This window comes from Mytilus californianus, unplaced genomic scaffold (genome assembly GCF_021869535.1).
Source record: "Mytilus californianus isolate M0D057914Y unplaced genomic scaffold, xbMytCali1.0.p SCAF_31, whole genome shotgun sequence".
Lineage (NCBI taxonomy): Eukaryota > Metazoa > Mollusca > Bivalvia > Mytilida > Mytilidae > Mytilus > Mytilus californianus.
The window spans coordinates 1447326-1462819 of record NW_026262681.1 but is presented as its reverse complement, the minus strand read 5'-3'; the positions used below and the strand labels follow the sequence as shown (position 1 = coordinate 1462819).

Here is a 15494-nt window from a genome sequence, read left to right as displayed (position 1 = left end):
TCTCTTCATAAAATGTTATCGTTAAATCCGAGAACGCAAAATTAACAACTTTTTTGGTTTTCTCTGGAAAGAGTTCCAGCACATGTCCTGTTTGTAAACATGCCACATGCCACCGATGTATCTCAAAGGAAAATGAGCCAAGAAGAATTTAAAGCTGTACATGGAGCACAGTTGTCATCATCTGTAGTGCCTGATATTTTATGGCCAACTTTACACGAAAAGTTGGCTAATGAGGTCTTTCATTTTCATTCATTTGGTTTATTTTTTGCCTATATATATAACTGCACAAGAAACCAGAGTCATAATCTTTGTGATCAGGCTGTTGAAGACGAGGTACATTTCCTTATGGACTGCACCTGTCTTAAACAGAACAGAGAACAATACATAAAATCCATTAGCAAGAGCTGTCATAATTTTAAAACACTCAGTTCAGAAAATAAATTTATATGGATCATGAGTAATAACTAAATAAGGATAAAAATCTTAGGGCCGTAGTGGTAATCCAAAGGTTCAATAGTCTGACAGCTTAATGGTCAGACGGTTCAGAGATATTATAGTGATTAATGCATTACCACTAGACCGAATCATTACCACTAGACCAAATTCTTGTCTCTATATAGCATATATTTCCTGATCTTCAATTGCTTTTTCCTATTTTGCGATATAAAAAAGAAAAAAAAGATGGAGAAAAGGAAAAATATATACTACATTTTTATTTATGATTTATAATTGTTTCATTTTTAAGCTCAAACGTTATTGTTTGACAATAGTTATACTGATTATTTAATCAAGTACTTTTTAAAAATTTATTTGTAATTCTAATATGACGTTCTTTTTTTGCTTTGGAAACAAGGCCATGTTCTAATTCCAATAAAACATGGGCTGCACTTGATTGACGTCACAATTGAAATTGCAACATCAGCTGTGTTTTGAATAACACCGGAAATCAAAATGGACATTTTGTTTTGGTGTTGCATGCTAGGAAATTAAATAAAATCATTCATGAAGTAAGATTACATGTACATGTATTTGTTCATTTGTCTATCGTGAAACAGTTGATTTTCTAAAACGTTTTGGCTTCATCAAATCAAAATGGATGCCTTTTGAACGCGTATTATAGGTCCGATTCGAGGTACAAAAGTTCAAAATTTTCCTATTAGAATCGAAATAAATCTGTCATGCCATGCTCTATGCTAATTTTAACATGGGTAGGTATTATATTTGTCAATATTTTACACCTATGCCCCCATCCCACCCCACCCCCGTTTTAGAGCTACCTTTATAGACTTTTTACTGGTTCCACTCCAAAATTTGTCTAGATTTGGGGCCAATGGGCCCCCTTATTTCAAAATCCTGGATCCTCATCAAGACTTCAGTAGTCATTTCTTTTGGAAAGCAATTTGAAAGCTGTGATAATTACTTCCATCATAAAGAAAGGATGCTATGTAACTGTGGTATAATAATTATTGTAGTATTGATTTACATTTGATAAAAGTTTAATCGAATTTGTTTTATTTTTGCAGATTTTCGATGCTGGCAGCTCATTCAAAATTTTATGTTATATGGATGAGGAAGACAATGTAAAATGGAAGGTAGTTACAGAGAAAGAAATTTCCTGTCAAGATCCAAACCAGTAAGACTATATTTCTCAATAACCATTGCCATTTAACATGTTTACCCTACAAAATCACTACTTAATTTCCATCATAAATTATATTACGAGTCTGGCACTGTTTCATGTACATTTTTATAAATATGTAGTAGTTTTTGTGTTGGAGGATGGGTTGACAAATCTTAGCCTAGAAATGCTGTATATACATTAAAAAACCATACAACAACTACATTATCTCGGAAAGTTTTAAATGTGTCCTATTGAAACAGTCTACCAACATGTAATACACCTTTGTTTTACAATGACAGTCAAAACTCTCAACTTGTTGAAAGTCCCTCTCAACTCAGTTTTGACAACCTATCAATTGGGTGTAACTGTTAAGGTTTAGATTGTTCTTATCCTGAATTAGCATATACAATTTATATCTAGACAAAGAACAACCATAAAAGGAATAAAGTAATTTATTATTTACTTAAATTTAATACAATGTATGTATCATGTACATGTATGTGTTTTGGAATGGGTGCTGAGTTTTACAAGACAATAATAGATAATCCACTGCTTGCTTTAAGCATGTGTTTAGCAAATCAGCTGTTCAACTATCATTTATTGTATAGTCCTATTACTGATTTAATTCAAGTTATTGTCATCACTTTTTAGACATGTTATATTAATTATTTTGCCTGGAAAACATAACAAGGAATTTTTGAATATATAAATCAAGATAAGCAATAAAATGGGTTTAAATTCTTTTTTGTTTTTTTGCTCTGATTATAGTTGTAACATTTTGAAAGAATCTTTGAATGTCTTGTCCTGGAAATTATTTTGTTTACCCTGCAAGATAAAACTGAAAAGTTTAGAACAATCTGAACTCATAAAAATTTAGTTTGCTGTAATAAAATATTGATGGTTCATTCTTTTTATTTTAGAATATACCTGATTGATCATGCTTGGACATATCAAACAAAAGATGCTGGACTACAGTTACAGATGATCCAAGGCCTAATGGAAAGAATGGCAGACTTGATGAAGATTGACACAGAACAAGATAAAGAAGAGATTATTGAAGAAATACTCACAGAAATGTGGAAGTAATTTATCTAATATTTCACATAATAAATGTGCTGTGGAAAAAGTGCTCATACTTTTATTAAAAATACTCCAAAAAGTTTGTCTAAAGATATTAGAACAAATTTAATTTGAATATCAAAACATTGTTAAGGTCACACACCAGTAGAGAAATCAATAACCAAATATAGTACTGTGCGCTTTAAGATCTATAGTCATCAAGGTCACTGTGAAATGATGTAAATGTACATCCCTGATATAACTGTCATAATAAGATCGACAGGAAGAAAGTCTTCAAAGTTTAAGAATTGGAAATTTTCCAGTAGATTGCAAAGGGCTGCTGTCCACTATGTCATCAGTGTGATGGGACATATAACTTTTGGTAAACCTGTTTTAGAAGTATTTTAAATTTCAAAAGTTTCATTCTAAACATGATTATTTTTCAGGGCACCATTTTTAGCTCACCTTTCCAAACTTAAGCTGAATGATCCTTAGGGTATCTAGAATAAAGTTTGTGTTTTATTTTGTTTCCTCAGAAAACATGGCTGCCATGGCTAAAAATAGAACATAGGGTAAAATGCAGTTTTTGACATATCTCAAAACTAAAGTATTTCGACCAAATCAGACAAGAAGTTAAAGTATTCATTAGGTCAAGGTCTACCTGCTCTGAAACTATCAGCCAAATGGGGTATCTGATTTTTAGGTTATTGCCCCTGAATTGATGATTTTAAGGAAATTTTGCAGTTTTCGGTTATTATCATGAATATTATTATAGATAAAGATTAACTGTAAACAGAAAAAATGTTCAGCAAAGTAAGATCTACAAATAAGTTTTTATATGACCAAAATTGTCAACTGACCCCTTAAGGAGTTATTGCCCTTTAAAGACAATTTTTCACAATTTGTTCATTTAGTTTGCTTACTTTAAAAAATCTTCTCCTTTGAAACTGCTGAATCAATTTCAGCTGGGGCCTCGGTGGCCGAGTGGTCTAAGTAGTTACTACTGTAATCACTAGCCAGTCAACACTGAGGTTGTGAGTTCGAACCCCGCTCGTGCGGGTGCACTCGACTCCAATCTTAATTGACTAGGATTGTCAGTTTTCCTATCGAAGGTCGTGGTTTTCCCCGGGCACTACGGCTTCCTCCACCAATAAAAACTGGCCGCCACGAAATAGCCCAAAAGCGGTGCTTAAAAGTGGCGTTAAAACACCAAAAATCAATCAAATCAATCAATTTCAGCCAAACTTGGGCTGAATGTGTTTTAGAGTATCTGGTATAAATTTTGTATTTCATTTCCTTGTATGTCAAGAAACATAGCCACTATGGCTAAAATGGAACTTCGGGGTAAAATGCATTTTTTTGCTTTTGAAGAAAATATGACAGATACAAAGAACATTTAAATGGCATTTTTAAGCCACTCGTTAATATATATTGAAAAGCAAAAATAATCATTGATGAAAATTAAGCAAAAAATTACAGGTGAGAGATTCAGGCTCTTGAGAGCCTCTTGTTATTTTACACTTATGTTCTTGTTTAATATGAAAAAAAAAACCATTGAAATTATATTTAAACTTATTTAATACATGAAAATTAATGCAGAACATTTTATCTTTGAAAGATAAATAGGTTCATTTCTTTTTCAGATATAACCAGACTTACAGCTTTGGCCATTTAGAAAGGGTAAATATGATTTTACGTGTATTTATATTAGAAAAAATAGTAGTTTTAAAAAATAAATCTCCACTGATGATACAGTAATTTTAAATTGCAGTATAAGTTGTTTCTGATTCTGAAACTTTAGCATTTGTACATCAAATTTTTATGTTGAAATTTTTTTAACAATTAGGACATTAAGCTAGAAACAATCAATCATTCTTTATAGATACTGGTACATGTATAAATGTTTATTCTAATTTAAAAGATATTAAAAAAAATGAATTTCAATATTTATACACCTGCTGAATGAGGCCTGTGAGTAGGGGTATGATGATGGTGTGCTGATTCATATGAAGGCATTGTCTTTACAACTCATCTTATATATAAAATGTGTTTTTTGGACTGTTTGTCTTTTGTTTGTTTTTTGTAGTGTTGTCAACCGTTAATCGGTTAACCGGTTAACCGTCAAAAGGACTGAATATCGAATACCAAAAGCGCTAACCAGTTAACCAAACCTTTTTTTCAAAATTTATAGATTTGATATAGATGTGTATTGATTGATTGATTGGTGTTTAATGCCACTTTCAACACTATTGTGCTATTTCGTGGCAGTCAGTTTTTATTGGTGGAGGAAGCCAAGGAGAACCACTGACCTTCGGTAGGAAAACTAACAATCCTAGTCAATTAAGATTAGATTCGAGTGCACATGCCCTGTGGGGGATTAAACTCACAACCTCAGTGTTGACAGGCTAGTGATATAGTAGTTTGACTACTTAGACCACTCGGCCACCGAGGCCCCAAATATGTATTGAAATCATTAAGAAATATTGTTGAATTTTAAAATGATCACCGTGGTACTTAATTTGACAGATCAATTGTCCAGTATATTGATTGTTATTGTTAACCTTTAAAACATTTCAATTTTTCAAAACTGATTAATTAGCATAAAGATAACTTGTCTATCAGCTCAGGGCAAGATCTGAAGTAAAATGTATTTTGAGCAGTTGTAAGCTGATTAAATTTTACGACTTACTCAATTATTTCATTTTTGATTTAATATTGCATTGAATGGAATTAATGTATACTGAGTGTTAAGGGTAACACATTTAACTGAAATTGAAACACTCCACAGAATTTGAGACACCAGAGAAAATGTAACAATCACTGGTTTCATAAATTGTCAATTCTACGAGATCAAGAAGATTTTCATCTTCTCAATCTGAAGTTAATTGTACAAACGCCATAGTAGTTATGGGTGTATTGGAATATTAAAAGTAAATCTTCACCAGGAATGTGCAAAGCCAGCCTTGTAATGCCCAAAAATAAACTTCAATTTATCGTATCACAAAACCATGCAGATGTAGAGTACTGTAGATAAGGTTAGTTGTAAAAGCGATAATGTAACCATAAATTATGGTTTCTGCTCACAATACAACTAGCATCATTTCTATAAAACAATCAGAGATTTTATATTGTTTCATATTACAGGGATCAGATGAAGCCATGCCACTTTGGTATGTCATGGATGAGTTTGGGTCCAGAATACAACACTCAAGCACCCCTTCATTTAGGACAGCTCCATTTTACTATGCCCCATTACAGATATCTTTTACATTACTTTGGCCAGTCCAAGATTTAGAAGAAGGAGGTAAAGTGATTTTTAAGGCAGTTTCTGCCTTTATGGTATCATAGACGCCATATTGGTACTTGACCAAAGTCAACAAGTCATCATACCAAACTGATGAATATACATTTAGATTTTTCTTCTGCTGTGTTGAAAATTCTATTTTTTGCCATTAAATATATGTAATAAAAAAATCCTAAAGAATGGTGATTTTTCATGCAGTTATTGTACATCCATGATCAAAGATGTAAAATAAACTGTAAAGCATATTAATATTAATTCTCCCAGATGCTTGATTACAAGATTAATTGGAATTCCAAGTGAACAAGTTTGGTTATCACATTATTTAGTTTTTCAAAAATAAAGTAATAATTATATCCGTGTTTTAATTTATTATGTATTGAAAATAATAAATTTCTATTGAACAATCCATATAGTTACACAGTTATAAATGAATTGAAATATTGACTGGCTTTTCAACTTGATTATAAGTGTCCAGATTTGATATGCAGGATTTCTTCTGCCTATCAAGTGATAGTAAATCGTTGTATGATTGATATCATACTTGTAAAAGTTTTTAATATGGCCGATAATTGTTTACTTCTGTGATTTGGCATGAAATTATTTTGTGATTTACTATTAAGCGTCTTATCTTGAACTTATTAGAATAAAATGGAGCTCACATGCTTATTGCATTGTGAATAATATCGAATAATTTGACTAGTTAAAAATGCTTTTTTCTACATAATGGAATTAAAAGTTTTAATTTTAAACCTTAATTGTCAATAGCCTTTTCTGAAAGTTATTAAAGAATGAAGTTAATTATCTGAACTTTATTTGAACTTTGGTGGATAGTTGTCTCATTGGCAATCATACCACATCTCTTTATTTTTATATTAATTCATATAGTCTTCTATCAGGTGTGATCCCCTTCCATAAAAATGGAAAAATGAAAGTCACAAAACTATTGAGTAGACAGAAACTGCATTTCCAGGGCTTCCATGCTTTTATAACTTTTAAATTGAATGAAGTAACATAGATCTTCATACCAAAAATTTGGTACAAACCTGATTAGGGAAGTTTTCTATTGGACTTGTTATTATGTAAGTCTGATTTATCAGAACTAGCGGTGATTTTCAATTTATCTTTCATGTATCTATGATTTCATTGTAGGAGAAGTCACCAGAAATTTTGCAGAAAATGTTTCCAGTCAAGATGTATGTCAGTGCAGACTGTTACCATGGCAACCATGTGACCTTAAACAAATAGATTATGAACAAAAAGAGCCAGACATTTCATATTTTCTGGTAATTGCAAATATGACGTTGACGTTTGTAAAAATAATGAGAATTCTAAAAATATTTAGATGATTCATTATGGAATACCTTATTGGCATGATATTCAACATGTGAAAAATTGTGTTGACCAAACTAGGCGTCAAAACAGTTGTACTAATGATACTTGCAAACAAAAGAGATTTTTATCCATAAAACTGAAAACTTGTGTTTTTCATGCAGAACAATAACAAATAAATAACAAGAATAAGAAATCGTTATCTGCAGTTTCGAATGAATATGAGAACGTTTTCTACTGTAAACATGTTTATTATTAAGTTCCAGTGTATTATTTTCAAATGTGAAATCCTGATCTACAATTTCAAATGAGTAAGAGAACGTCTTCTACTGTAAACAAGTTTACAATCAAGTTCCGGTTTATTGTTTTTAACTGTGAAATTTAAAAATATTCGCAACACTTTAGAGATGTATACATTTGTATATCAATATGAAATTGTTAACTTTCATTGCAGAGCCATAAGCAGGATGAAACCCTTCCTGATATGAGAACAGATTACCCAGGTTTATCTAAAGACAGAAATGTTAAAGTTTATTTGAATTATCAAAGTTTTCCCAAGTTTTTGACAGATGGGAGGTTTGAACTTGTAGAAACTATTGAAGAGGCAGATATTATTTGGTGCAATACACATTGGAAAGATTATAAGTGAGTAATAGACTAGTCCTTCTAAAATCTTGTAATCAAGTGGGAAACAATCACATTATCAAAGACAAATACAAGAAAAGACTCTTAGTAATTGACAAATAAATGGTACTTAATTTTTATTATTGACATTTGTACATGCTTCGTACATGTAACAACCTGTTTGTTGTGGCTACACAATTTGTTTTAGAAAGATGCAAGAAAATAGACTAATCAAGCTATACATGTATATGAACGTGTATGTTCATGTGTTGTTTACTCAATCACATCATAATACTCCTGATCTACCCATAATTCAGAGGTCTGCAGTGTTTTGTTTGACCTAAGAAAAAATAATGTGACCAGTGTAAAAAAAAATATTATTTTCATGCATAAGGTTTTCATAGCTTCATGTCTACAAATTGTTTAGCTTTGCATTGAATGATATAAAGCTGCCCTAATACCAAAATGAAATTGATTCATTAATCTTTTAGTTTGTTCTCAATCATTAAAAAAAAGTTTCCCTCTTTCAGTTTATTTTGCCTGGTACAGTAATGAATTCCTCAAAGTATGTCTTTTTCTCCAGAAAGTTTAGTGAAGAGACCCCTTGGAAAATTATAAATCAGTTTCCCTGTGAATGTGTGATTACAGTGAAGGATATGTTAGCAGTTGTTTGTCGTAGAGCAGGAAGTGACATTGAGGACCCTGAAACCATGGAAACAGAGCCAGCATGGCTTCCAAGGACATATAACTTACAAACAGAGTTACCATTATTTGTTTCATATTTCCAAAATAGAAAGGAAAAGTGAGTTAAATTACATCTAAAAGTATGATTGATATAAGTTAATATTCCTATGTTTTTTTATCATCAATGTTTTTTGGGTTTAAGTTGTATTTTTATTGAACATGCGCTATATGTCAATTACAAAAGATTAATTTTGAAAGATTTTTCCTTAGGGATTATCCTTGGGCTCGTACAAAATTGATAGGTTGTGATTGTATCAGAAGATCTTCAAACTAAATGTTTTTGTATGTGTAGTAAATCAAAATTCCCTGTAGAAACACTGTGACTTTGAGATGAAGAACTACGTACGTCCCAAAATTGGTTTCCGTTCTCTAACTTTAGTTTGCCTCAACCAAATGTTATGAAACTTATACACAATGCTTATTACCACAAAACACAGATCAAGTTTGAATTTTGGTGGCGTCACTTTTACCTTTCTAGAGTTATGTCCCTTTACAAATGGAAAAATTGCTAAATTTTTAGTTTCCAATTTCTAACTTAAGTTTGCCTCAACCAAATGTTATGAAACTTATACACAATGCTTATTACCACAAAACACAGATCAAGTTTGAATTATGGTGGCGTCACTTTAACCGTTCTAGAGTTATGCCCCTTTAGAAATGGAAAAATTGCTAAATTTTTATTTTCTTCTAAATATCAAGAAATTTTTAAAATTGGAGTTATCTTCCTTTTTCCATGATTATAGTTGAATCAACTACAATCAATGCTTTATACAATGCAATGTTTAATTTTGACTTCCACTGATAAAACACAGATCAAGTTGAATTTGGGTAGTGTCACTTTAACCATTATTGAGTTATGCCCCTTTATAAATCTAAAGATTGCAAAATTTTTAGTTTCCGTTCTGTGACTTAAGTTTGCCCAAACCAAACAGTATGAAACCTATACACAATATTCATTACCACAAAACTAGGATCAAGTACAAATTTTTTGTTTCCGTTTTCTAACTTTATTTTGCCTCAACCAAATGTTATGAAACTTATACACAATGCTTATTACTACATAATACAGATTAAGTACGAAATTTGGTGGCAACACTTTTACCATTCTTGAGTTATGTCCCTTTATAAACATAAAAATTGCTGAATTTTTCGTTTCCGTTCTCTAACTTTAGTTTGTCTCAACAAAATGTTATAAAACTTATACACAACAGTTCTAGAGTTATGCGTGTTTACAAATACAAAAATCGCTGAATTTTTAGTTTCTGTTCTCTACTTAAGTTAGCCTCAACCAAATGTTATGAGACTTACACACAATGCTTATTACCACAAAACTCAGATCAAGTTCAAATTTGGGTAGCGTCACTTTTACCGTTCTTCAGTTAAGTCCCTTTATAACTATATGATATGCAAGCGGGGGCATCATCTGTGTCCACATGTGGACACTATCCACATTTATTTGTTTAATGTTTCAGAGGTTTAGATAACCACTGGATATGTAAACCATGGAATTTAGCTAGAGGTTTAGACATGCATATTACCTCAAACTTAAATCAGATTGTCAGGCTTCCAGAATCAGGACCCAAGGTAATTTATATAAAGACACATAAACATCCTGTAGCTTTTGCAATAATGTCATTCTAGCAGATTTTTTTTTTATCAAAATACATAGTTATACAGACATTAGCTACTCTAGATTTTACATGTTATTTAGTAAACCTCATTTGTTATAAACAATCATTAAATGATATTAGCAAATCAGCTCTAATACTGATAAATCAGCATGTGCAATACTGATGACGTCACCCTGTTGATATAAATCATGAGTTGATATTGCCTTTCAACCTGGTTCAATACAGGAAAAAGCCATATTGGACCAGGGCAAAAAGCAATACAAGATTTTCAATAACGGTTCACCAAATTTTGGACGAAGACACATCTATTCAATTTAAATAAGAAAAATTTAATAATAATCTGTTATTTGTTACGATTTAAAGTGGAAACATTTCACAACCTTTCCCAGTAGAAGTTTCAATTTATCATCATTGTTTCATCTCTGTCAATCAAAAACACAGGAGCGCCAAGGTCATCACTAAGAATGGTATAATTTGATTATGTCTCATTTATTCTTACCAGGTATTTTATGTTTGCTAGATAAATTGAATTGCATTGGCATAGATTAAGGACCTAGACTGGAAATCAGAAATTTCATCAATATATGAAGAAAACAATTTGTTGTGACTGGGAAAAAACAAGTTATATGTGATTTCCTGTACCTACAATGTATTTAATGTATTTAACAGTAAGCTTCTTAGTTAGCTCAAAGGGTTAGTCATTTGATAAAAGTATTATGAACTGGCTGTTTCTGTATTGGCCCTGGTATAGATTCTCTCGAATTTGTACCAGAGCCAACACAGAAACAGCCAGCTAATAACAGTATAATAGAACACAAAATGTTACTGTTAATCAGTCCATAACAATATACCATGGTTATTACAATATTATTAAGTTTATTGCCATTTATTATTTTTAGGTGGCATGTAAATATGTAGAGGATCCAGTCCTGTTCCACAGAGAGGAGATCGGTGATGTAAAGTTTGATATAAGATACATTGTTCTACTTTCAAGTGTGCAGCCTCTCAAGTTATATGTGTACAGAGTCTTTTGGTTGAGATTTGCAAACAAGTAAGTGAAATTTAAATGCTTTGGTAGTATGTTATCATGTACTGTAAACTTAGACTCTAATTTTCACTACAGTCAAACTTGCTATAAATGTCACCTCTATTAATCAAAAGCCTGTTTTTTTATGTTACCCTGTTCATATTCTGCTGTAGTAATACTTAACAATTTTCACATACTTTTGTTATGAAAAAAATAAATTATAAACCTTTAAGACATCAAAATAATGATATATTCTTTTCTTTGTTTAATTAGGACTTTCTCTCTGGATCAATTCGATGATTATGAAAAACATTTTACAGTCATGAACTATGTGGAAGATGGCCAAAATCTCAAACAGGTAGGTATATGTTATAAAAAGATATCATCAATCATCACAAAATAATGCAAAGATGACAAATTTAATAAAAACTTTAACTGTCTCATTCGGAGCTAAAATGTTTGACAACCAAAGAATAATAGGACTTGTGGAGAACCAAATACAAAGATATTGTTATGCCCCTGCCATGGTGGAGGGGACATTAAGTGTTACCCTTGTCCATCTGTACGTCCATCCATCCGTATGTGCGTATGTCTGTACATCCGTCCGTACATCCATCTTATGTGTGTATGTCTGTACATCCATCCATATGTGCGTATGTCTGTACATCCGTCCGTTCATCCATCCGTATGTGCGTATGTCTGTACATCCGTCCGTACATCCATCCCAAAATTAGTTTCCATCCTCTTAACTTTAGTTTGCCTCAACAAAATGTTATGAAACTTAAACACAATGCTTATTACCACAAAACACAGATCAAGTTCGAATTCGGGTAGCGTCACTTGTACTGTTCTCAAGTTATGCCCCTTTATAACTTTATATGCAAGTGGGGCATCATCTGCGTCCCATGGACACTGTCTCCATTTATTTAAAATGAGATCTAGGGATTTTTATGCCTATAAGAAATGAAAACAAATTATAAAAAAAAGTCATTGAACTTACAATGAAATCATTTTCAATAGAGAAGAAGCTCAAACTGTTGAGTTATTGAATGGTTTTAGGACACAAATAATGTTAATTTTTAAGCAGTTGGAGTAAAATCTGCAGAGGATTCAAAATAAAAGTAAGAGTACATGCAAAGTAGTAATATCAAAACAGGTAGTAAAAAAACTATTCTGAGTATGTTCTTAATTTTGCAGGTAAACTATGATGATTTTATACCAATGTTTGACAGTCAATACCCAGATCACAAGTGGAGTGGAGTGGAGGTAAGATGTAAAACAATATCATAATCACCTGAAATTTCATCTGTACATATGACCCTGGCCTCTTTTTAAACAGTTTGTATAAAGAAGTAGCATTTCTTTTGTAATCTATGTATAGTAAGGTCAATGACTTTATTGGTCACATTGTGACTGAACATTAGCTTCATATTAAATGCAATTTAGTAATCCCTTGATAAAAAAATACTGTATTTCAAATATATTGGAGACATAAAATTAGCAAAGGATCAAGAATCAATATTTGCAATAGAATTACATTAAAACCTTGATTTATTAATGTACATTATAAAAAAATTTTTTCTTGTCAAATGATTTGACAGATAAGACAATGTTTCACACCAAAAAAAATCAACATAAAACATACATAAAAAAGTTCAGTATTAGTAAGAAAAAACCCATGAAATTATGGTATAATCTGTGATTATAATTTTATTATATAATTATTATAATATGGTGACCTATAGTTGTTAATTTCTGTGTCATTTGGTCTATTGTGGAGCAATCATACCACATCTATTTATATTTACATGGAAAGGTATATGTAACTGTATTTATATGGAGGACTCAGGTGCTTGTGTGTATATAGAGAGAACTTTTGGAAGATAATTAATGTTTGATTAATGAAGGTTTTTCAGTATATTTATTTATAGTTTACTGTTTTTTTAGGAGAGTATATTCCAAATGTTCAGAGAATTATTTGAGGCAGCTTCATCCAAACCTGCTCCAGCAGGTATAGCACAATCACCTCAGTCAAGAGCCATGTATGCTGTGGACTTGTTACTCAAGTGGAAAACTAATACAAAAAGTAACTATTGTTCTCAGACCAGGCCTTGCAGTCATAAAAATTTCAAGTCCAATTATGGTAGTTTTATGACCGCAAGGTTTGTGTTACATGAAAAGGACTGTTGGAGCAGTTTAGTATCCATAAAAAATAATTGTTTATAAGGAGATCAGGAATTTAACAAATTTGTATTTCTTGTTATTACTAGATATTGGTATGAAAAAACAGGTTCTGGGTAAATTTCAAAATTAAACAATTAGACACTGGGACATGTTTTTGAATCAGTAATCTCTTATGACCATATTATTTATTCATTGATAAAAGAATTAGTTAAATATATTAAAAATAATGATGTGTAAGCAAAACTGCTATCAAGAATTTTCTGTATGTCATATTTGCAAGTTAAAAAACATGATACAAACTATAAAAATAATAAACATATCCATAATAGCTTGTGGATAGCACTGTACTCTCTGTAAGTTAATTTTCCTAGATGGTTTTTGTTGATTATTCTGAAACTACAAACCCCTTCAATAATATGACTTTCCAAATAACAACAAGTGACTTACCTTTGTTTTGATGGGACTACAAAATCCTTGTCTTGACATTGTATCTAAATTCAGTCATTTTAGTTTCAATGTGATACAGCAGCAATGAATAATCATACGTAAAGTAATCTCAAAGTACTTCTATCTTTTTAAGGATGTTCGCTCCTCTTGTTTTTGAATTTTTGTCAGATATTCGGAATCCTCTGGTTTTATCCATGTAGTGCCATTAAAAATTTTGCCCACTAAGCCCTACTTTTCTTTTCATAATTTTATAACATATAGTTTAAAAAGCTATATTTGAAAATCTTGTAAAATCCTTGTTATTTTTTCATAGTTTTTGATAGAAAAACAGTGCCAATGTTAATAGTATGAAAAGTCTAGAGAGAATCATTTCCCGCCAAATTTTCAACGGCTTAAATCTCAAAAACAAGCACACGGACCCTTCATTTTTTTCTGCTTTTTTAGTTCCGTTATTTATATACTATCAATTTATAACAGTCTTTTAAAAAGCTTGTTATTTTGAAACAGAGTAGCGAACATCCTTAAATTCAATAATAAAATGCAGTGCCTTAGAAACTTCTAGCATTAATATAACCCAGCACATGGCAGGTGCATTCCATTCCAATCTTAATTGACTAGGATTGTCAGTTTTTCTGATGAAGGTCAGTGTTTCTCTCTGGGCACTCTGGCTTCTTCCATCCATAAAAACTGGATGCCACGAAATAGATAATAGTGCTGAAAGGGGTGTTAAACATAAAAAAAATCAATCAGTCAATCTAGTATGTATTCATTAATAATCTATTAAAATGGAGAATGAAACACAATTAAGTTTAGTTTTCGACATGATCATTCACTAGGTTATGAGACATAAAAAAAATTATTCTTGAAACTTATTCACTGGTTAGATTTTTTTTTCAGGGGAGAGAATTATGCAGCCAGTTGTTTGTGAAGTAAACTTTTGTCCAGACTGTGATAGAGCATGTAAATATCATCCAAACTTTGTCAATGATGTGTTCAGTACTTTGTTCTTAGATGATATTGAAGGAAGACCGGTCACACTGCTGTGACATTAAAGTTTTATCATATACAGTAAATGTTTGTTAATATTATTCTTTCTTTAGTATTTTCTTTGTTTTAAATATGCATAGAATATTTGCTACTGTATGTTAAGCCAACAAAATTTTATCAATTGATGTTATTTTTATTCAACCATGGATATTAGTCATAGAGGAAATGTATACCCAAATACCAGGATCTAGGAAACTTTATTCTGTAGACCTTACACGGTTAGTTGGCACCAAAGAGCAAGTGCCAATTATTGCAATAAAACATATTAAACAAAAGGACAGCGTTCTAATGTCCCTTGCTGATGCACATGCTATCTGTCCAGGGATCTCCGTGACCTGTTTAATGATTGCTCACCGACATCGTTAAATTATCATCCACCATGGTCAAATGATCCCTGCCATCGTTAAATTAAATTCTGCCATTGTTAAATAAGTGTGCTATGATTGAAAGGTGTAGTCAAAATTTGATTTGTTTCGC

The 15494-nt window shown here is 31.5% G+C and overlaps 1 protein-coding gene across 1 annotated transcript; it reads left to right on the top strand.

The window, feature by feature from the left end:
• Positions 1–40: 40 nt before the first annotated feature.
• LOC127736477 (tubulin--tyrosine ligase-like protein 12) lies at positions 41–15140 on the top strand. Its single transcript, XM_052247026.1, has 14 exons — positions 41–234; positions 1524–1633; positions 2542–2703; positions 4324–4360; positions 5825–5984; positions 7134–7267; positions 7768–7958; positions 8521–8739; positions 10154–10265; positions 11212–11363; positions 11613–11697; positions 12537–12605; positions 13287–13425; positions 14868–15140. The coding sequence occupies exons 1-14, from the start codon at positions 100–102 to the stop codon at positions 15014–15016; spliced, it is 1854 nt and encodes a 617-aa protein (XP_052102986.1). The 5' UTR covers positions 41–99; the 3' UTR covers positions 15017–15140.
• Positions 15141–15494: the final 354 nt, after the last annotated feature.